The sequence below is a fragment of the Vigna angularis genome, chromosome 2, assembly GCF_016808095.1.
Source record: "Vigna angularis cultivar LongXiaoDou No.4 chromosome 2, ASM1680809v1, whole genome shotgun sequence".
Classification (NCBI taxonomy): domain Eukaryota; kingdom Viridiplantae; phylum Streptophyta; class Magnoliopsida; order Fabales; family Fabaceae; genus Vigna; species Vigna angularis.
The window spans coordinates 20,056,486-20,080,089 of NC_068971.1; the positions used below are offsets into that span (position 1 = coordinate 20,056,486).

At 34.2% G+C, this 23,604-nt stretch overlaps 2 protein-coding genes across 2 annotated transcripts; one reads left to right on the top strand and one right to left on the bottom strand.

Moving 5' to 3' along the window:
- Positions 1–10,281: 10,281 nt before the first annotated feature.
- LOC108328538 (uncharacterized) lies at positions 10,282–11,526 on the bottom strand. Its single transcript, XM_017562418.2, has 3 exons — positions 11,227–11,526; positions 10,795–10,856; positions 10,282–10,706 (listed from the first exon to the last, which is right to left on the bottom strand). Exons 1-3 carry the CDS (start codon positions 11,297–11,299, stop codon positions 10,524–10,526), a joined length of 318 nt encoding a protein of 105 aa, XP_017417907.1. The 5' UTR covers positions 11,300–11,526; the 3' UTR covers positions 10,282–10,523.
- A 10,457-nt stretch (positions 11,527–21,983) lies between these two features.
- Positions 21,984–22,694, top strand: LOC108328091 (uncharacterized). The gene has a single exon (XM_017561884.2). It carries the CDS (start codon positions 22,061–22,063, stop codon positions 22,535–22,537), a length of 477 nt encoding a protein of 158 aa, XP_017417373.1. The 5' UTR covers positions 21,984–22,060; the 3' UTR covers positions 22,538–22,694.
- Positions 22,695–23,604: the final 910 nt, after the last annotated feature.

Sequence of the window (23,604 nt, forward strand, 5' to 3'; positions counted from 1 at the left end):
ATTTATAAGTTAATTAAAGTTTATTATCAGGTTAAAACTTTCCCATGTATGACTGTCTATTTGTATAAGAACCTCAATTCGATGATCAAGTTTTAAGTTGTTTCAGTTGTGTTTTTATTTTTGAAAATGTGATGTAATTTGACCATTTCCGTTAATACAGAATTAACGACGTTAATTCAATACCATGTGTCAGTATGTGGTTTTTTTTTATATATTTTTTAAATTTTTTTATTTATTTAAAAGAAAAATTTGTCACTTGGCAGCAACGGTGACACATGTCATGTGCAAACAATGTAGTCATTTTATTTGTATTTGATATCATTTTAGTCCTAATGTTTTTTGAAATTGGAGCAATTTCATCCCTCTCCCAATTAAAACCAAATTTAACTTTTATATAGATCTATAATGATATAACAATTTAAATAAATATATTTAAATAAATATATTTAAATAAATATAAATATAAATTTTAAATATATTTATTTAAAATTGTTATATCATTATAGATCTATATAAAAGTTAAATTTGGTTTTAATTTGGAGAGGATGAAATTCCTCCAATTTAAAATTCATTAAGAATAAAATGAGATTAAATACAAATAAAATGACTAAATTGAGATTTTTCACATGACACATGTTATAATCATTATCACGTCACATTGTCTTTGCCACATCACATTGTCGTGCCATGTGGTAGGATTCTCATTTCACATGTGACAAAATCTTTTCTAAAAATATTTTAAAAAAAACACAGACTGACATGTGACATTGAGTTAACGTCGTTAATTCTATATTAACGAAAAGGACCAAGTTGCATCACATTTTAAAAAATATGACTCAATTGAGATAACTTCAAACTTGATGACTGAATTGAGATGTTGTACAAATATAAGGATCATATGAGGTTTTAACTTATAAGATATTTCAAGGTTACTCAATGGTTGATTAATTATTCTTATAATTAATGAGTGTGATTGTAGACAATTTTGTATGCCTCACTAGTTTCTTTTTATATACCTAAAGGTGATTCAAATTGATGCATATTTTAATTTTCATTCATATTATAACATGATTAACATCATTATGTTTGTGTACTAGTGGATCTTCCAAAGGAGAACATTAGTATACTTAGAATGATTATTTATTTTTATGACTCAAAGCATTAATGTTAGACATATGTGAATTGTAGTCTTTGTTCCAATATCTTTACATTTGCTTGTTATATCTCTTCGAGTCTTTAATAGGTTGAATTTTCTTGACTAGATTGAGCAAGTCTAGTTTCACTTAGGTATATTGGATCTTGATTTGGCTTTTCAAGTTAAAAAGTCTATTGTTATCATTGATGCTAGTAGCAATGAAGAGAAAGCCCATTATAAAGCTTGGGAAAGGTCAAACAGACTTAACCTGATGTTTATGTGAATGATCAACATAACAAGTAACGTTAAGTCCACTCTTCCCAAAATTAACAATGCGAAAGCGTTAATGAATTTTGTGGAAGAGCACTCCCAAACTGTTGACAAGTCCCTCGCTAGAACATTGATGAGTATCTTTACCACTATGAAGTTTGATGATCTAGATACTATGCACAAGCACGTAATCGAGATGGATCGAGATGACAAATATCGTAACATGACTCAAGTTCCTAGAAATGGTAGTTGATGAAAATTTTCTCGTACAATTCATTTTAAAACTCATGATCATTTGAGTATGGTTTGTTCTAGATGAACTAGAACACCATGAAATACAAATGAAATATGCATGCATTGCACAGTATGTTTATCACTATTTTTAGTTGGTTGTGTTTTGTGCACATTCCTTCACATTAAGGATTGAATATTTCAACCATGAAATTAAGAATAATTCAATAACCATTATAAAAATTATGTATATTATGACAATTTTAATATTTTAATACGACGGTTATTTTAAATTATTACTTTTTAATATTGTGATTTTTCTACTGTTTTATCCTCATTTTATTCATTTATTTAGTCTGACTTGTCTAATTTTTAACTGATTTTATTGTGGAAAATATTTAGGATTTGATTGGATAGTCCCTTGATTCATATTTAATCAAATCATTCGAAATTTTGAATACCAATTCAATCGCTGGATAATCCATTTTAGGGTCAAAGATATGATCATTATAAAATAAATGTTTTTTATGCTTCTGCTTCACGTATGCATCTTTTTCTGGTTGACTGATATCCCAAAATATATTGAAGGGAAAAGACATAAAATTAAATTAATAGACTTTACGTGAAAATGTAAAATTGATAAACTTAACTATAATTAATCGATATTTTTCTGTTTCATATTTTGGTATTGTCATGTTAGTTGATATGTTTAAGACCCAATTCTTCTTTTAAATATGCTTTCTTTGTAAAAGCATAAAAGATTTGCTCAAAGTTGTGATCTGTATTACTCAACTATGATCATTAGTTCTAATCGTTTTTAAATTGTTATATGAGTTAATTAATAACCCACTCTAGCTTCGTGTAGCCTAGTTTATATCTTCTAACTACCAACTTTAAGAGTTAAACAAGGTTTATCAGATAACATATTTTAATATAGTGGAGAAAGCACAATATGCCAATATTTAAGGAAACTAATATATTATTTATATTCCTCTTATACAAGAACGACAATTTGATTCCAAATACTCAATCTATACATATTTACTATGATTTCCGATCTTAGGAATTTAAAGTCGAATCCAATATATTTTTTAACGCAAAGCATAAAATTCTTGTGCCATGATTAATATTGTGAATGTTTCTGGTATGGATTGATATAGATTCGTATGAGTAGATGTGTTTACATTGGAAAATACTATTATGATTAAGGCGTAATTAATTATAAAGTAAACTATATATGTGATGAATTTCACTTCATAGACGATGTGAAATCATAATTTAGAGAGAGTAATGATTTTTTGAGATACCTAAATTTTTTACATTCATTTGACACTAGTTATCTTTATTCACATTTTACTTTTTTTTTAAACAATACAAAACTTTACATTTTTAGGACCATTTTACCCTTATAATTGTGTCAAATGAATGTAAAAGTATATCATAATACCATTATTCATTTAGAAATTGAAAACAAAACTTTTTGTTTATATAAAGTTAGTATAATATTTAATTACATCAGGCTTTTTTTTTTATATGGAATAACATCAATATATATTTGATTTCTTTCTCATACAAATATGTACAACATAGGGAAGACAATAAGAGTTTCATTATAATTTTAATGGATTTTTTTTAATTTCTAAAAGTTTAGATGTATAGTATGGTGTTTTTCTTACTAAAAAGCATACCATATTAATATCATCAAGGGACAAAATTATAAAATAATGAATATATAATTTACAAATGGTTATTTTATAAACACCAAAGTCACGATTCAAAGTAAGATGTATAGACTAAAACAAATATAAATGAAAGAATTATAAAGGCTAGAAATTGAGAATTCTCTCTTCATCATGTAAACACATACCTTCCAAACAAAATACGCTTTAGCTTGAAAGTTTGATGAGTTTTATTGTGAGAGTAATGTATTTAGTTGAATTTTTCCAAGTAGCCTTCTTTCCTCTTATATTATTGGAGTCTTTAAGAAAAGTCTAAAAAAAAATCCTTTTGCACTATTCCTAAAGTGAATATGTACCTTTGGTAATGGCCATCCTCCAGTTAGGACAAGCCAAATCTAGAAGGAAAATGCCATGTATGTCACGGATGGAGGGGGCATAAATTAATGATAGTGTAAGGAAGCTAAGTGTCTCGATTTTAATGGATTGTATAATGTTGGATGATGTGTTTAAGGGTTCTCTAAGAGAGGTTGGACCAACTCTTTGAGGAAGGTGGCTAGAGGAGGCCACTTGAGGTTGTTGCCTAAAGTGACCTTACAAAATTATGAGTGCACAAAATGGCAACATAACATTACTCTAATTCAAAGATAATTACATGAAGGAGAGACACCTCTATTTATAGGCTAAGTTATCTCAAAATGGGGTAGGAACTTAACCTAAAATAGTCATCTCGGTTGACTTGGAGAGCAAGGAGAAATCCTCTCCAATAGAAGGTAGACACATGTCAAAAATCCTTTCAAATGAGAGGGTGACATGTGGTCACTACCTATGGAAAAACTCTCCATTCCTGAAGTGACAAGTGGCCACTGATGATGAGGACGTGACCAAAAGCAAGGGAAAAGATCTACTTGAAGGACTTGGAGGACCTATGACAAGGGCCAGAGCAAGGAAAACAAAGGAAGCTCTTCAACAAGTGTTGTCCATATTAATTGAATACAAGCCCAAATTTCAAGGACAAAAGGCCAAGATAGTGAATTGCATTATGACCCAAAAGTGGAAAACTAAAGCACCATTTTGTTGTTGTTTTATTTTACATGTTATTAGTTTATTTTATAAAATAGCCCAATCTTTCTCCAATTAGTGGGCCTTAGTTTGACTTTATTTTCAAGTTGTAATAAGGGCCCAATTTGGAAAATTAGACATCAACCCTTATAAGCTTAACTATTTTCATCAAAATGCACAAGTCATATTTTTATGTAGAAAAAATTAAGATTTCCTTCTATCTTAGTGAGTGTGATTCTCATAAGTTCTTGAGTGATTCAAGAACCTTTTGCTATATCAAAGGACTTTCCATCCTTTGTGGGTTGCCTCCTATGGAAGAGTGATTCTTTCCTTTTATTTATTTTTGTCTCTTTGTTTTATTTTCTTTCTTCTCGATTTATAGAATCTCAATTTCTATCGAGTTTTATCTCACATTCATAACTTTCGTTCAACACATGTAAATTAAGTGTTTCTTTAGCTTAATTTTTAGTTCAAAACGTGATCTTTCACATGGTAAGATCCAAGAAAATATGGGTATTAGAAATAAGTTACTCTTATCAAAACTTAGTCTGATACATACACATGCATCAAAACGACATTACCTTTCAAGATAATCAATAACAAACCTTATTCATCATACAAACAAACAAGAAAACAAATAAAGTTAGCTTCCCTATACCTTGGCTAATCCTAAGGCTTTATCTACAACTCCAAAACAACATCAATCTTCCCTTGCACTAAGGTTTTCTACAACTCTTCCTTTTCTCTCCTAGAAAACGTCTCTCTCTTATCTCTCTCTTTTTCGTTTTCAAATCTAGAGTAACAATATGCAGTTTTTCTCTTCTCCTTTTTATCTCTTTTCACTCTATGTCTATCTTTTTTTATTAAAATAAGATCTCTCACTTAATCTCCAAAAACCACCAAGATTTTCTCTCCTATTTTCTCTCAACCATTTTTTAAAATATAAACATCTATTAAATCTTTCTTTTACATTTTGAGGTTTTATATTATTTTGCATACATTTACTTTCTACACCCCGTAAAATAATTTATGTACTATTTAGTAGAGGTAAAAAGACCTTTTTGCCCCTAGGCCAAAAATACAATTAAAATCTAAGTTTCTCCTAAACTCTTTTCCCTAGGAATTGAACCAACATCCATTCAATCCTAAACATCATTCCTACCAACAAACCAAAACATCGCATTGGTAATATCACACACACAAAAATCACCAAATTAATAGCATACCAATCATGTGCTGCACTTTATCAATAATAACATCAAATAATTAACATAACAATTATAACTCTAAGAAACACCTAAACGTTAAACACCAATTACCAAGCAATAAACACAAATCTCAAACTCACTTTATTTCCTATTATGACATTTTTCATGGGTCTTACACAGATAATTACCAACGGATTACCGACAACGAAATTATCGACTAATTATTGATCGTCGATAGATCGTCAGTAATGATCAACTACCGACAAAATTTGGTCATTTTTTCGAAAGATTGTGTTTGTTGATAATTCCAATTTTTTTTTCTCTTAGGAGGATGTGTTCTCGAAACTGCAATTAAATAGTGGAGGAGGAGGAGTTTTCGGCAATTTGCAATGGATAACTTGCCGCCTTCAAAACTTCACAAAAATAACTAATCAAAATGAACAAAAATCACAACCAAAACAACATAGGAACATGCATTTGAGCAAAATGAAGCAAAACAACTTTGGTCATCAACATACACGTCGCCATAGATGTTGGTTTGCCTGGAAAAAGAAAGTGCGAAGAAACATCACAGGAAAATGGCATCATGCTAAGTTTTTTAATGTTTTAAAATCATTTCATGTCGGATAAATGGGAACCAACGTCCTTAACGTCGGATACAAGGGGGGCCAACATCAGATCATCAATATAACATTAGTGACGTTATCAATCAAACTTGTCATTTTATTTACCAAAAATGCTATCGATCATTTTTTATGTTGATTTTTTCTTGGACAAATATTACATTGGTGACGTTATAACCTTTTTGTTTATTAGTGCTTTCATTGGAATTTCTTACCATTATTATTTTCATGAAAAAAATTACTTTGACACACTCATACACTCATTTAACACATTATTTTTTACCTTTTTTATTACCAAAATAATGTCAAATGAATGTAACTATATTAACCTACTATTACCCTTATTTTAAATAACTATACCTTTTTTTTTCTCTTCTCACTATTTTCACTTGTTCAAATTTTTCCTCTTTCCCTCTCCTTCCCCATAATTATGTTACTTCTTTCGTGAGTGCTCTTATTTTTTGCTTTGATCATTATGCCCTTTCTTAGCATTGCTTTTTCTATTGTAAAAATCATTTACCATTACAACTATGTTTATCTTTTAGCGAAAAGCATATACTTACATGCAGAGTAAACATATAAAATGTAGTGTCCATCATTTTAAGACATACTTAAACAAACTTCTTCATAAAAGTTTAAAAAATATAAAAAGTAAAATAAAATGAAAATCAAAAACAAAAATTATGACCTATACATGTAGAAGTTTCTTGGTTTTCCATGGATTCCATTGAGGTCAATTTCAGCATATGCAAAGCCATACAAAAGACAAAGAAAGTGTCTACGTTGTTTTATTAATTTCCTCCTTTGCATGGTCCATGCCCTATGATAGATGGCCATGCTTGCTACCGGTACGTAGTTTCTTGAAAGATGGCACAACCCTGACCTCATTGCCACGTGCATCACTACATAATTAAGATCGTGAAGACCATATTCAACTAAATTTGTATAGAGTTAGTGTTTTCTTGGGCTATGACACTACTAAGTATACATCTGCATGTTTCAGGGCTTAGTTTCATGGCTATTTTTTTCGATTGCGTTGGTTTCAACCTATCACCTCTTTGAATTTCTATCTTATCAAGTTAATTAAGCATTTAATCCTTCTAATATGGAGTCACTGCACTTGATAAAGATTAATTATGAAATATATATATATATATATATATATATATATATATATATATATATCAGACATGACATAGATATGAATATCATGGGTTTCTTTCCAAAATTTAAGATACCGAAACATTATGGATGAATGCACTTTATATTTTTATATTTTTTTAATGGATAAATGTTAGTTGTTAGTTTGGTTAGTAAGAGAATTAAACTCACAATCTTTCTCATCTTTTTTTCAAACTTTTCAAATTAACTTTATATCTTTTAAATGTTAATGGAGGGAGTTGAAGCCACAACCTTTCTCATCCTTCTTTCCAACTTTATATTTTTATATATATAATCTTTACAAATAGTTGCTAAGAAATTGCAATTCCAAGGTGAACCACAATTTGAAACCTTACTCGGTCGATAAGAAACTTATGCTACTAAGCCAGTCATTCACATACATTGATCAATCACCATTTTCCATTCCTTTTGGATTGTCCCTATAGCATATTACATCATAACCACCATTTTCATCCTCGTGATCGAAATATAGAGACAAAGAAAAGAGCCAAAATTTTAAAATATCCTTCTTCTATCAGGTGTAAATAATAGGAGGTATCTTGTCCTTGGCTGTGTCTTCCAGTGACACATAACAATCTCACCATTATTCTACTTCTGGGTGACAAGACACCATGTGAGGTTTTATAACTGTAGCTGGCATAACATTTCACCGAACGTGTACAAGGAAATTTTATTCATACATCTTCATTCTGCCCTGATTGACACTTTGCCGATGAGTTGAACTTACGTGGCTATGATTTCCACATTTCAGATGTTGATGATAAGGACCCCTTATCCCATTCTATCAGCTAATTCATTGTTCTTTTCCTTCTCTCAGTTAGCATTCACATTGTGTTTTCTTATATAGCTATAAACATCAGAATGTTGCACTTAAACTTGATAAAAATTAACTGTTTTCTTAAAAAGTAAATTTGTCCAAAATAAGTCTTGTGGATTCTATATATGCACCATGTTGTGTAGTCTCATGTTTTTGTTTTCCTTTTTTAGATTACACCAAACATGTAACAAATTACTTATTGCGTTCCGTCGTATTCTGCATATACGTAACAGTTGTAACAAAGTTCTTCAGATTTGACATAGAAAAAGGCCATATCATTTATGGTAAGCTTAAAATATATGAAAAGATTATAAATTATGGGTGTTATTTGAACAATTTGTTTAAGCATATATGCTATAAGCAAAAGGCGTGTGTATCTATATGAGGAATGTGCAGTGAAATGATTAGATTGAATACACTGATTATGAAGATTGTCAAAGTACTTGTGATTCTGTGTAACTAACTGCTAAGATGAAGCCAAGCACATGACAACATATTACGTGTGCAGGGGCTAGCTTGCTTTACGCAGTATATGGGACCTCCCTGCGTATATGCATGTTCAGTTCTTTTCAAATTTAGTTTTGCCACTTTGTGAAATTGAATAGAGTTCAAACAAATTACCCATGTGAGTTCTTGGTCGCTTATGCTTAATATTTGGGACCACTTTCATGTGCCAACTTGCAGCGATGGCTCACTCCCTTTTCTATCTTCAGAATCTGAAATTGGCTACACATAATCACTTTGTGGTTACATAGCCATTTCCTTGAGCATTTTAAGTCCTCGTTGTGAGAAGATTACTCAGAAAACTAAATGGCATGGCATAAATAAGCTTAGAAAAGGCTTCACTATAATAATTTTTCTGACCATGTCGTGTATATTTGAAGTTGCAGGTTCTATTATTGCGTCCCAGTGGCAATGCCTGATAACCAAACAATCTTTATTAGTTTCAATATTCACCTTTCAGCTTTGATAACATGGTTCTTACATAACAAATACTCAAACATGCTAGTTACATGTTTCCATGAGCTTTTTAAGTTTGGGTAGTTAGATGTCAGAACAGCAAACAGATAGTTATCTTTTTATCAGTTACAACTAGTTACTTTTCCATGGATGTTTGGTTTCTTGTAATCATGTTAAAATACCTACTAAATGATGTTTAGAAAAACAAAATTATTGGTTTAGTTGCACATTAGATATTTGATTTTATTAGGTCTTTAAACGAAGATTCATCCAGAAATGACATATAGATCCAATAACGAATTAAGATTATTTTCAACTTAAAACTTTAAAACTATATAAATTTTCTTAATTATATATGTTGTTTAACTTTTTTAATTTTATTTTGAGACATTTAAAATACTTAAATTTGAACACGTTTTAATTCAAAATTAATTTTGAAATTTGATTTCCATCAAAACTGAATTTTTAATTGAAACAATTTAGGTAGCTTTTGCATAACATAAAACGCTATACCCCAAGTGTTAGCTTCACTTTAAAAATTTGATTTGAACCAAAATAGATTTTGAAAATTGAAATAATTGGGGTAGTTTTTGCTGTTGATAAAAAATACACACCAAGTTTAACAGTTAACTTCCTTCTAAAGTAACATATTTAAACACAAATCAAATACTTTCGGATTAAAAATTTGATTACGGGTAGAAAATTAATTTTTGAATTGAAACATTTTTTTCTTTTGTCCAAAATAATAAAATCCATACCAAATTCCACTTTTAACCTGCTTTTCTTTTTAACAAAAATCAATTCTATTAAAGACTTATTAAAAAACACAACATAGATTATAACCTGATTCTCATTTAGGTGGATTGCACTTAAAGTTTTTCTCCCTTCCCTCCAAAACGCAAATTCTGGGGTATGAAAGGCTGTGCACGCGTGAAATTAAATGGCATTCATTAAATGCTCAATAAGCCAATTGAGACACGTCAAGGATTCTAATATCTGTACCATGACTCTAGTTGAATAGTATTCAACTACATCAACAACAAAAAATCAGTTAAGACAGTACTTGGAACAAAAATGGCAGCTTAATATGGAGAATCACTCACAAGTCAAAACCAAGGGAACAGTAAAAATAGCAGAAGCTTCTCATTAGTAATGGAATGATAAAACATGGCAAATGCAAAACTTTTGCACCTTTCAGCACAGGCACTCACAACAACTCTTAGCATTGAAAGAAGGATTGTGGAAGTAATGAGGAATTGAAGTTTTTCTTAGCAGTAACTTAGAGGATATAAACTCATCATGCTACTAAAACTCAAGTTACAGTGTGCTATAATTCAACATTATTGACCATGATATATATCATCTATGACAAACACATCTGTAGTGGTATGGGCTATTAATTGGGTCATTTCCCTCTACTGGAACTTGCTCAGCTCTGCATTTATACTTACAACCTCTACACTCATTGTACGTACAAGTTGGTGCTGTGGATCCAATCATCAGTCTCCCAGAAATCCTCATTTTCCATGCCTCATTGCCATCCTAAGATTCCACATATTCAATGCAAGAATTTAGCTGCAAATGGAAAATCAACCAAGAAATTCAAAAGGGTAATCCATATTTGGCTCACCTCCAAACTTGGCACTCTTTGGGGTTCAGAGGATTGAGGTAACAACTCTTCTGTTTTAATTCCTGAATCAGCAGTGACAAATTTAGGATACACCAAAAAGTACATTCTCTAGAAACTTGTGGCAATAAAGTTCATGAACATGAAGAAACTGTCAGCCTGGATTGCTTATTACTCTCCAAAGTTGAATACAAAACACGCAAGAATTAAAACATCAGTAGCACCTGACAACTGAGAAAAGTGATTTTCTTTAAAATCCTGAGGAACTCTACATGAAGAAAACTATTAATAGAAGTACCACAGTCAGAAGAACCAAGATAAAAGTATAGAGAATGTAGTAGAAAGCATGGTGAGAGGTAAAAGGCAGGTGAGTGAGTGAGCGAGTGAGTGATGAGAAATGAAAATTGATGTAGAAGAGTGTGACATGACTATGACCTTGCGTGAATTTAGCTGCAAGAATTAAGGTGAAGAGTAGCAAGAGTACTTCAGGTAGTTTGGTGTCTCCCATTGTGGCCTTTTGGTGTTGTAATAATAACAATGAAGGGGATATGAGTGATGATGGTGAATATATATGAAGGGATAAATGAATGAGTTTGTGGAAAAAAGATAAAGATGGAGGGGAAGGAGAGAGATAACTGTGTTTGTGGTGAATTAATGACCATAAGAGATAGACTGGCAAATTGTGCAGTGAGACAGAGGAGCATGATCAAGAGGTACAGAATGCTACCCACAGTGGCTAACTAATGGTGGAATTCTAGACCCAACCAGAATTACAAGAGTGCCCATATCCTAGTTAACCTGGCCATAGTGAAGATAGTGAAAGGTTTGACCTTTTGCCGAGGCAAAAGTGGTGTTTCCATGCAAAGAATCATTTGGAATGGCCATAGCAATGTAAAGACATGTCGACTACCCAACGTGCATCCAGGGTTCTCTGTTTTGGATGTGCCTTCAGATTCCAAAGAAAAGATCTTCAATAAATGTACAAAATCATATGGACGACAATTCTTTCTAACTTCAGACTCTCATTTAATGTGGTCGATAGGGGTGTGTTGTGTGTGTAAGTTGACGTTGTCATGTTTTCAACATTAAAAATCAAATGCTCAATTCTCAATAAACCAACACTCATTAAGTTCGCTTGAAATACTTGTGTTTTCTTAGGAAATGATGGTTCTGAATTTTTCTTGTTACATCATAATTTTCTGTACTGACTTTCAGAAATCTGAAGAAACTTCTTCGTTTTACTAGTTACAGTAAAAGAAGTACAATTTTGAGACTCAGCTTCAACTAAAATTACAGCCTAAAATGATCCCTTGCACCTAGCAGTTTTACAGGACAAAAGTATCGACTATTTCTCAGTCTCTTTTCACTGTGGACTACAGCTTCTTTTTTTCTAGGATCTTCGAGGAAATTTCTGTCAAGAGAAGGTAGTAAAATCATTATCATCAATTGGAGCCATTTCCAAGTATGTGTTCTAAACAATCCACACATTTTCTTGTGGACTGTTATCCACGTGTTTCTTAGCATCTTAGATTAAAATGCTCAACCTTGAGTTGTTGGCTTGTTGCACTGAGTTTTGGAGAGCAGGAAAACAGTGAATCTAAAGTTAAAACTACACTTTTTTTCTCTCCCTTGTCTTTTTTCTTATAACATTATTACTTGATGAAATGGAAATTGTTTAACTTGGTGCTGTTTCCTTCTCTCATTGAATTGGTATTTAGGGAAATTTCAAGTGAAATAATGCCGACCATGCTATCATTGTTGGATGTGTTGTAAAAAGTTTCCAGAATCACGAACAAAATTTATTGAGGTGTGTAGTTTTATTGTTCTTAAGGATTTATCTGTGGTATATTGCGCAGGCCTCCCAGATACAACAGGAATTTCCCAGAATATTTCTGACGATCTCAGAACTAGTAAAGATCACTCAAAAGAGTATAAAAATAACTCAGAATATTTTTAGAAGAGGAAACGAGCTAAAGAATGAAACTAAGAAGAGAAAAGAATGAGAAATACTGAATTTGGTGTGTCTTGGAATGAGGGAAGAGCTCTCTATTTATATATTTATAGAGCTAGGAAAGAATAAAATAAATAAAAGAAATTATATTTATATTTATAGAGCTAGGAAAGAATAAAATAAATAAAAGAAATTAAAAGCAATAAGTATTTTAACGTTGCAGCACTGAAAACATTTTGATCGTTGGTCTTAAAAACGTTTGAACGTTGATCCTCTTTAAAACAATTAACGTTGCCAACTAATAAAAAATTATTAATGTTCAAAAACTTCTAAAGCCAAGTTTAGAATTAACTTTTGCCAATATAATAACAAAATATTATAACAATCCCCCACATATTCCAAAAGAGAGTTGAAAGAAAAATAAGAAACTTTTATTCTGGATCTCATAGGATATAATGCATCAGAGCTGGTATAGCAAGTTATATGAACCAATCTTAGATTGAGATACTTAACATACAGTGTAGTTGGTATAACAAGCTATATGAACCAAAGACACTTGACGTGTGTTAGAGGTTTATCAATCACAATACATCCCCCCACAATCCTTGCTGTTATTGTTGTGTTGCGCTTATTAAGCCATGTGCGTGCCCGGTATTCATGAGTGCTCTAGAGATGATGCCAAGATCTCATGCAAGCGGCCTCACTTGACACTCATATAGGTCATTTCATCAAGTGTATGCTGCAAATCATACACCACCCATAAGGGATATGAAAATCATTAAAAACTTTGTTTAAACTAAAATTCTTTCACCACATAGAATTTTAATGACAAAGTTTAGCCTCTCCATAATGCAGTCTCTAGCACTTTCACACACACCATAGGAATGGAAATAATTGATTAAAATCAATTTAGTGCTATCAGAACTAAAAAGTGACTTATTTTTACCCATATGAACCTTATTCATGAGATCTCCAATCACAAAGGTTGGGTTACCATCACTTGTTTGTTTGCAAGTGGCTTAAGTCTCATTCCCCTTGATGTTTCTAATATCATTTGTCTTCCCAAGGGTTTTGTCAGAGGATCTGATAGATTACATTTTGACTTCACATAATCAATGGAAATAGTTCCACTCTTTAGTAGCTGCTTCACCAAATTGAGTTTCAATTGTATATGTCTATTCTTTTCATTGTAATTCTTGTTTTTAGTTATAGCTATTGCTGATTGGTTTTTAGTTTTTCAACCACTCAGCCTCATTACCAGCCATCTCAAGAGTAACAAACTCAGATTCCATTGTTGATCTTACAATAATTGTTTGCCTGGCTGATCTCCATGTAATCGCACCACCCCAAGTGTGAATGCATAACCACTAGTGGATTTTGTCTCATCTGAATCAAAGATCCAGTTAGCATTATTGTACCTTTCTAGTACAGCGGGAAATCCACTATATTCAATGACATAATCTATTGAACCTCTTAAGTATCTCATAAGCCTAGCAAGTGCATCCCAATGTTCTTGATTTGGACATTAAGTGTACCTACTCAGTCTACATACTACATAAGACATATCAGGTCTAGAAAGGCTCGTCAAGTGCAATAAGCTCCCAATTATTTGGGCATACTAAGGCTAAGATAATGATTTTCCTCTATTTTTCATTAATTTAGAATTAACATCATAAGGGGTACTTACTGGTTTTAGGTCGTAAAATTCAAACTTCTTAAAAAGTTTCTCAATGTATTGTTCTTGAGATAGTAATATACTATCTCCCTTCCTTATGATTCTAATACCTAAAATCACATTGGCTCCATCCATGTCTTTCATTTCAAATTTTGATCCTAGAAACAATTTAGTTATAGCGACAATCTCATTGCATGTACCAAATATTAACATGTCATCCACATACAAGCATATAATGACACAATCACCATTTTCAAATTTAGAGTACACACATTTATCAACATCATTAGGTGAAAAACCATCACAAAGCAACACATTATCAAGTTTTTCATGCCATTTTTTTGGTGCTTGTTTCAATCCATACAAGGATTTTAAGAGTTTACATACTTTATCCTCTTGACCAGGTACAACACACCCTTCAGGTTGAGTCATATAAATTTCTTCCTTTAAATTACCATTCAAAAAGGGTGTTTTAACATCCATCTGATGTATCACTAGTTTATGGATAACTGCTAGAGCTAACAACACTCGGATAGAGGAAATCCTAGTCACAGGAGCAAAAGTATCAAAGTAATCTACGTTGGGTTTTTGAGTAAAGCCTTTTGCTACTAATCTTGCCTTATATTTCTCTATGGATCCGTCAGGGTGATATTTTTTCTTAAAGATCCACTTACAACCAATGGGTTTTTCTCCTTTAGGCAAATCTACTAAAGTCCAAGTATTGTTTTCCTGAACTAATTCAATTTCAGTCCTAATGTCCTTATCCCACTATTTTGCATCAGGAGCACTAGTAACTTCTACAAAACTTGTTGGATCATTATCAACAAGATAAGTATAAAAATCATCTCCAAAAAGAAGTTTTCTTTCTCTGTCTTTTACTTCTTCTCAAATCCTCATTCATGGTGTCACTATTATTATTATCATCAACAGGTTGAGACATCTCACTAACCTTTAAGAAAAACACATGTTCAAAAAACTCAGCATTTTTCGTCTCCATTATAGAATTTCTCTCAAGTATGTTACTTTTAACAACTAGAAACCTATAGGCAGCACTATGTTCAACATAACCTAAGAACATACAATAAGAGATTTTAGAGCCTATTTTCCTTTTCTTAGGATCGAGTAACATCACCTTAGCACCCCCACACTCTTATATATTTAAGGTTAGGTTGGTAACATCTACTTCTGCTTTATAGGTTAAAAACACATCAAAGGCTTCATCTTTATGTTTGATTAAGTAAACTTTGGTGTATCTAGAATAATCATCTATAAAGGTCACAAAATAATTTTACCTCCTTTAGACATGGTTTGTTTCAAATTAGCTAGATCAGTATGAATTAACCCTAACAATTCAGTTTGGCGTTCTACAGAAAAACATGTTTTCTTTGTTAATTTAGATTTTACACATATATCACATTTACTACTCTGTTTATCATGCATATTAATCAATCCTAGTCGTTGTAATTTCAAAATATACGAGGAATTCACATGTCCTAATCTAGCAGGCCATATATCATACGAGTCAACAATATAAGCAGAAAAACTTGATTCATTAATATTTTCATAAACATTTAGAATGAAGAGTCCTTGATCACAATATCCCTTCCCCATGAAAACATTATTTTTTGTTATAATGATCTTGTCAGACTCAAATGACATTTTAACCCCCACTTTTCCCAAGTGCTACAGAGATTAAATTAACTCTGATTGATGGCACATGTAGCACATCACTCAGGGCCAAAGTCTTTCTAGATGTGAGTTTGAGAAGAACTTTTTCTTTTCCTAGAACAGGATTGGTCCTTACTCTACGTCAGGTGGGTTTAGATTCATTAGGATGTGATTTAAGAAAATTACTTTTCTTTTTGTGATCAAGTTTGTGTTCGTACCTTTTGGGAGCAACAACAATGTAAGACCTGTATTTTTAGGAATGGTGGGGACATGGTGGTTACCCACCTCTTGCATTATTAGAATGCAATTATTAGTGATGCATTATTACGGGGGGAGCTTTGCAGAGGAGAGGGGGCTCATTTTGGCATGGGGGAGAGCAGCCAGAGGAAGGGAACCCTTCCTTCCATTTTCAACCGTTCAAGGAGCACCCATGGGAAGCTGTACCAACTTCAGAAGGGCTGAGAGGTGGATCTGGGTTGGGCATCTGGTGAGAGTGGAGTCCTCGCAGCAAGATTTGGGAGAGGAAGTGAAGAATTGTTGAGGTTGCAAGGAGATCTTGATCTGCACGTCTGGGAGGAGATAGATCCCAAAATTTACAAGGAAGTCTTCAAGAGGTAAGAGGAGTTTGATTTATTTCCTTGAATTTTGAGATATTTTGTGTTTGCTGCAAATCTGGGTAAAATTTGGGAAGAAGGGGATGAAGTTAGGGGTTTCTGGGTTTTCTCTGGAATTTGTGCGATTCTGCAGAATTCTGCAGAATGCGCGAACGTTCAATTTTGGTGAGTCAAAATTGGACGTTCGTCCAATTGGTGCTTGACCAAATAGTGGTCGTCCAATTTCTGAGCGTTCGGTAATTGTTCTGAGCGTCCGCCCGAGTCAGCCAACTTAGAACGTTCGTCCAATTGGTGCTCGACCAAATATTGGTTGGCCAAATTATATCGTGTAGAACGAGCGTTCGCTCAACTAGTGCTCAGATCGGACAATTTAACCGTTCGGTCTTGCCTCCTCCAATAACGAGCGTTACGTTCGTTCTGGGCTTAATCTGTGAGCGTTCGGTTTTGTATTCTTGTGTAACGAGCGTCAGTGTTCGTCCTTGAGTTAGTTAAATATTAGACGTTCGTCAATGATATTTATCCAGTGAATTAGAGATGTTAGACGTTCGTACTTAGTTTAGTATTCGCATTGAGCAAATTGTGAGCGTTCGTTATCAATTGATATTCTAGGTTTCAACTTGAGTGTCCGTCCCTAAATTGGCATCCACAAGAAGTAATCTTGGGCGTTCGGTATTGAGTATTAGTGATTGCAGTCGTTCGTTCTTAAAAAGAGAATTTTAGGTTTGAATCCTGAACGTTCGGTTTTGAGTATAAGTGAGCGTTCGGCTTTTGGGTATAAGTGAGCGTTCGGCTTTTGGGTATAAGTGGGCGTTCGGATTTGAGTATAAGTGAGCGTTCGGTTTTGAGTATAAGTGAGCGTTCGGTTTTTGGGTGTAAGTGAGCGTTCGGTTTTTGGGTGAAAGTGAGCGTTCGGTTTTTGTGTGTAAGTGAGCGTTCGGTGTTTGGGTATAAGTGAGTGTTCGGTTTTGGGTATAAGTTAGCGTTCGGTTTTTGGGTATAAGTGGGCGTTCGGTTTTTAAGTTGCTGATTCTTAAGTTTTGAATCCTGAACGAACGGCCTTGGATAATATTGACTAATGAGCGTTCGGTCGTTAGTTTCTGCTGATCGGTTAAGTTTTGATTCTAGTACCGTTCGGTTAGCTGTTGATTTATGTCGTTCGGTCAGGCTTCTTTTAATGTCGTTCGGCAAAGTGACCTAGGGGTTCGACTAAGTATCAAAACGTTTGTCCTTATCGTGTTCGGATTAATGGTGTTTGAATTGAGTGTTCGGTATTGAGATATTAGTGGGTATAAGCGTTCGTTCTTAACTTGGAATTCTTGGGTAGCAATCTTGAGCGTTCGGGTTTAAGTGTTCGGTTTGGATCTTGGACGTTCGACCTTGGTTTAATTGTGTTTGTGAGCGTTCGTTCTCGATTATATTAATCCTCAGGAAGTACTCGTCAGAGGTATTGTTACGACTACACTTGCTCTTGAGCGTTCGTCCTTTGGGGCTCGGTTTAATAACATTTGGTGTCCATAGGCAGCGTTCGGTCGTTGATGATGATGGATCCCAGAACGTTCGTCCAGACAGTATCCGAGTTGGAAATAGCGTTCGGCAATATTGTATGAATCCGTGGGAGTATTTTGAAGCAATTATTGAGAATTGTTGGTTATTTCCTTGATCCAAAATTGGTTTATTTATACATATTATTGAGAATATGTATGAATTCGTGATTGAGCACGTTTATTATGTTGGAGGTGGTACATACACTATGTTATTTACTTGTAACTTCGTTTGTCTTTTGAGCATTTTTGCTAGTCTCACGCGTGAGACTGAGATTCGAGTGTCACCTTCTTCTGCGCGAGGAGGTGAATGTCTCGCCCAATGACTTCGGCTCGTGTTGAGTATAGTGCATCGTTACGCGTAGTATCGATGTTTTTACTCGTTAGTCCTTGAGGAGTCGGGGAGATAGGTCTGAAGTCGCGATGGAAGACGGCTCGGGTCGCCTGTTATTGAGAGCAGGTTATGACGACGAATTACAAGTAAACGACATTAGTTTATGAAAGACTAGTCTGCATCGTCATGTGGGTCGATTTATCATGGGAATTGTTATAGTTGTATTGCATGTTGTGGCTGTGGTTTCCAACCGTGATGATCGTACTGGTACGAGAGAGATGGTAGTGCAAATAAAACTGGTTTTGGAATAATTCTTCGAGAGAGACGGGAAGTAAAACTTGTTGGGTCTTTAGGTAGTAGCGTGCGTTATTATTAGTGACGTTCGGTCTTGGTATTATTTACTTTCGGGTAGCAGGCGTTATTATGTAACAGTTGATCTTGATGTTAGTTGTTCTGAGGAAGCTAGCGTCTGATCTTAATTTGGTACCCTGTGGTTTAGTTTGATTACGTTCGGTCAGTACTGAGGTGTTCAGTAGAGTACTCTAGGCGTTTAATCCAGACCCAAGCGTTCTTTATTCTAGTGTTCTATCTCGTAGCGATGGTTCTTAGAGATGATCTTTATTGGTGATGTTGCTCTAAGGTTGCAATCATTTATGGGGAGTGACCGGCCTTGATATTCGTTAAGGTAGCGATCGATTAATAAATAGTGATTAGTCGTGATGATGTATGATTCAGGCAGTGATCATTCATAGGTAGTGCTCGGTTTGGATGACGCTTGTCTCAGATAAGGATTGTTAACAATTAGTGATCATACGTAGGGAACATCCGGTCTCGATGAGGTTACCCTCAGATAGTGTTAAATCCAGTAAAGTGATCAATTAAGCGTTCGTTCGAATGGTACTTAATCTGTGGTGCGCGAGGCTTGATCTTTGAGCGATCGTTTGAATAATGTTCGAAATAATGGTAATTGTTCTAGTAGAGTGCGCTGTCTCAGCGTGAAGTCTAAGTGTTTGATCTTACTTAGCATTCGGTCTCTTGGTGTGCGACCTAATGGTATCCGGTCTAATAGAGTTTGGTGTCTAGTGTCGAGCCTAAGTGATCAATCTTAACGTTCGTGCAATCAGTATTCGATCTGGCATTCGGTTTCTAGCGTTCGGCCTAGTGTTTGATCTCAGTGTTCATTATGAGAGTGTTCGGTCATTATGGTTTCCTGAGTTCAGTGTTCGGCTCAATTGTACATGATCACCTAGCGTTCGTTCAAATGGGATTCAGCCTAATAGTATTCATTAGATAGGGTTCGGCAGATAGCGTCCGTCCAAATAGTATCCGGTTAGAAGGTTTGGGGAATAGCTTTGTCCAGTAGCTCATTATTGTATCATCCGTATGAGTGTCTAGTAGAAATTTGGTATGTTGGTGTATGGGGATGTCTAACCTAAATATTACATGATGTTTTTATCAAAACAATTATGCATATTTTTATAAATGATATATTGCATGTTAGCTCACCCTTACTTATTTGTGCATGTATTGGAAAATCATATTTTTGCGATGATCGTATAACGTTTTTGTTATACGGGAGCAGATGAAGGGATGTCACGTGATCTGGTGCAAGTGCAGGAAGAGATGGAAGAGTGTATTAGAATGATTCAATGTTATCTTTACTGTTTTGTCTGAGCTGTAAACTTTGTATAGATTTGAGCTTGAGGTTCGGGATATTACCGTAATTGTATATTTTAAATTTTGATTTTTTTTTTAGGATGTGATTTAAGAAAATTACTTTTCTTTTTGTGATCAAGTTTGTGTTCGTACCTTTTGGGAGCAACAACAACTCCCTACATGTCTAAAAGGGTGGACACGCATTCTTGCCAGCGACGGAAGTTCTGTCCAGAGAAAACCTCGATTTTTGACATGTTCGAAGTGATTTTGTGAAGACCGTCTAGGTTCCGGGAACAATGGTTTGGCTCTTTGAAGGCATGTTGTTGACGTCGGCCATAAGTCCTTAAGATTGTTGTAAAAAGCTGACAGAATCAGGAACAAAATTTCCTGAAGCGTATAGTTTCAATGTCCTTTAGGACTTATTCGTGTATTGCGCAAGTCCCCCAGAATACAAGAGGAACTTCCCAAAATATTTCTGAGGATCTCATAACTAACAAGGATCTCTCAAAAGAGTATAAAAATAACCCATAATATTTTTAGAAGAGGAAAAGAGCTAAAGAATGAAACTAAAAAGAGAAGAAAATGAAAAATACTGAATTTGGTGTCTTAAAATGGCGAACAACTCTTTATAAAATTGGAAAAGAAGAAAATAAATAAATAAAAAATTAAAAGCCATGATTATTTTAACGTTGCAAACTTAAAACATTCTAATAGTTGGTCATAAAAACATTTTAATAGTTGGTCATAAAAGCGTTTGAACGTTGCTCCTCTTTAAAACAATTAATATTGCCAACTAATAAAAAATTATTAATATTCTAAAACTTCCAAACCAACGTTCATAATTAACTTTTCCAATATAATAACAATATAATATATTATAATAGAATGAAACATACTTAAGAGAGATTTATAACAGTGGTTACGAAATTTATTGAACTCGTGAAACTGAAACGTGACATTTGTAACAGCTTTGTTATTTATTTTAATAAAAAACAACTTATCTAAAGAAGTTCTCTTATAAAAATGTCATAATTAATTTTATAAATAAACAATTTGGGCAACATGTTTATATATAAATATTTAATTAAGATGACAGTGAGCATAACTATATAAGACCACTACAAGTATCATTAAATCTAGAAAGTTATTCGATTAGATTTGACTTAATTTGCGAGGTGTATCGTCTGCCATGTCGTAATCTTTATGTTATTATAAGGGATGTGTGTCACCATGGTCTTTGTAAAACCAATTTTCTAAATAAAACCAATTGGTGCTTTAATTGACCAAACAAAAAATATGGAGAAAGCCTTCCAAACCATTCTAGAAAATTGACCTCCCTCGAAACACAATTTGACAATATCAATGCCAAAATGAAGCTTGTTATGTCGCTTTACACAATGCCATGGATACCTATCACTACCCTATTGTCCAATTTCACCACTCAACACAACCTTTTAGACTCACCCAACATCCTTTTATCTATTGGCCTTCACGCCACTATTCCTCGTCATTAGGACTCGACTCCATAATTCTCCCACCTGATTCCACCATGTTTTAAAAAGTTTTCACCATAGTTACATCTACCATTCCCACTTTTTTCAGTAAGAGAATGTATTTTAGTCATTTTCTATTAATATGGAGTGCAGTTAGTAATGATAAGAGTGCAGTAAGAGCCTTAGATCGGTTGCATTGGGCCCATAAGGAAAAGAGCCAGCCCAACATAAATTCATTCTGAGTCAACAGTGAGAGGCCCAGAACAACAAGCATCCCCATTTCCTTTCTTCCTTCCCCCCTCCTCCTTTGTTCCTTTCTTCGATCCAAAAACCAACAATGGCAGTGGCGAATCTGCAGCGGTTGTCCTCTCAAGTGCAACGTCTCCCCTCCCTTTCCTTCTTCTCGAAATCCCTAATCTCGCGCTCCACTGCCACCTCGTCCTCCTCGAAGAAGGTCTCGGACCGCATCGTGAGGCTCTCGGCGATCGATTTCGAGGGCAAGAAACACGAGGTGGTGGGCCTGGCGGGCCACACCCTCCTGAAGGCCCTAATCAACACGGGCCTGATCGACCCGGACTCCCACCGCCTGGAAGAGATCGACGCCTGCTCCGCCCACTGTGAGGTCAACATCGCCCAAGAGTGGCTCGACAAGCTTCCCCCTCGCACCTACGACGAGGAATACGTCCTCGTTCGGAATTCCCGAGCCAGGGTCCTCAACAAACACTCCAGGCTCGGATGCCAGGTCCTCCTCGACCACAACCTCCAAGGTATGGTCGTTGCCCTTCCCGAACCTAAGCCCTGGGACACTTCCTAAGCCTCGTCATCCCAAACCTCGCCTTTTTTTTTCTCCGTCCTTCTCAATAATGTAAGAACAGAGCCCAAAAGAACTCGTTGAACCAATTATTATTGTTATATTTTGAGTGTTTTATAGTGCCAGTAATTGGCATGTTATTAATTACTGTTTGCGATCCTATGTTGTGTTATGATCATGATGAGTAGCATTGTTATTACATTAAGGTATTTGCTTTGGTTTCTCTTGGGACGTTGATTTGATTTTTGGTTTGCCTTTACATTTCGATTCGGTAGAAAAATGAAAATGGGATTCTTAGGATTTTTCTTTCTTGAGAATTGTGGTTTCAGGGTTTTGTCTGTTTGCAAGGGATTGCGAGTGTGGTTGATCAAGCAAGTGTGTTGAGGACCTGTGAAATGGGAAGTGGGACAATAGTTAGTCCTATGTAGTCTTGTGTGGAAAACTAGCCATGTGGAAATCATAGGTGCTACTTGCGAGAGAGAAGCAGTGCAACACACACACACATTTGAGAGTGTATAGAAATCCTAAGTGCAGTTAAGAGAAGCATCCAAACAGGTTTTCTTAACATAAAATCTTCATTTCAAATTAATTTTGGAAGATTACATTGCAAATAGTGGAGACACTCATGTGTTGACTAATGTATATTTGGTTTATCTTATTTTGAAGTAATTATTTCTACAAATTTGTGTTGAAACAAGTACACCGTAAGTCTTGACATAACCGTTTTATTATTACTTAAGACTACGAATGAAGTGGCATTGGGGTCAGATACAAAAGGCCCTTAATTATGGGGAGCAACCTCAAGGTAGCCATTTTTGGTTAATTAGATAGATAGTTTGCTGTTTTAAGTGCAATGATTGATAAATGTGCTATTTATAATCTTTTTAATGGAATATTGAAAGTAGTTTTGCTGTAAAGGTTTAAACTTTGAATGTTTAGTAGATTCAGGACGGTGAAACTATGATACAGGAACCTAATGATGATGCTGTGCAAGTGCTTTTACGGTTAATTAATGATATGGGAGGATCTCACCCAAATGTGAACTAATATAGTGTTCTTTAAGCTACTTG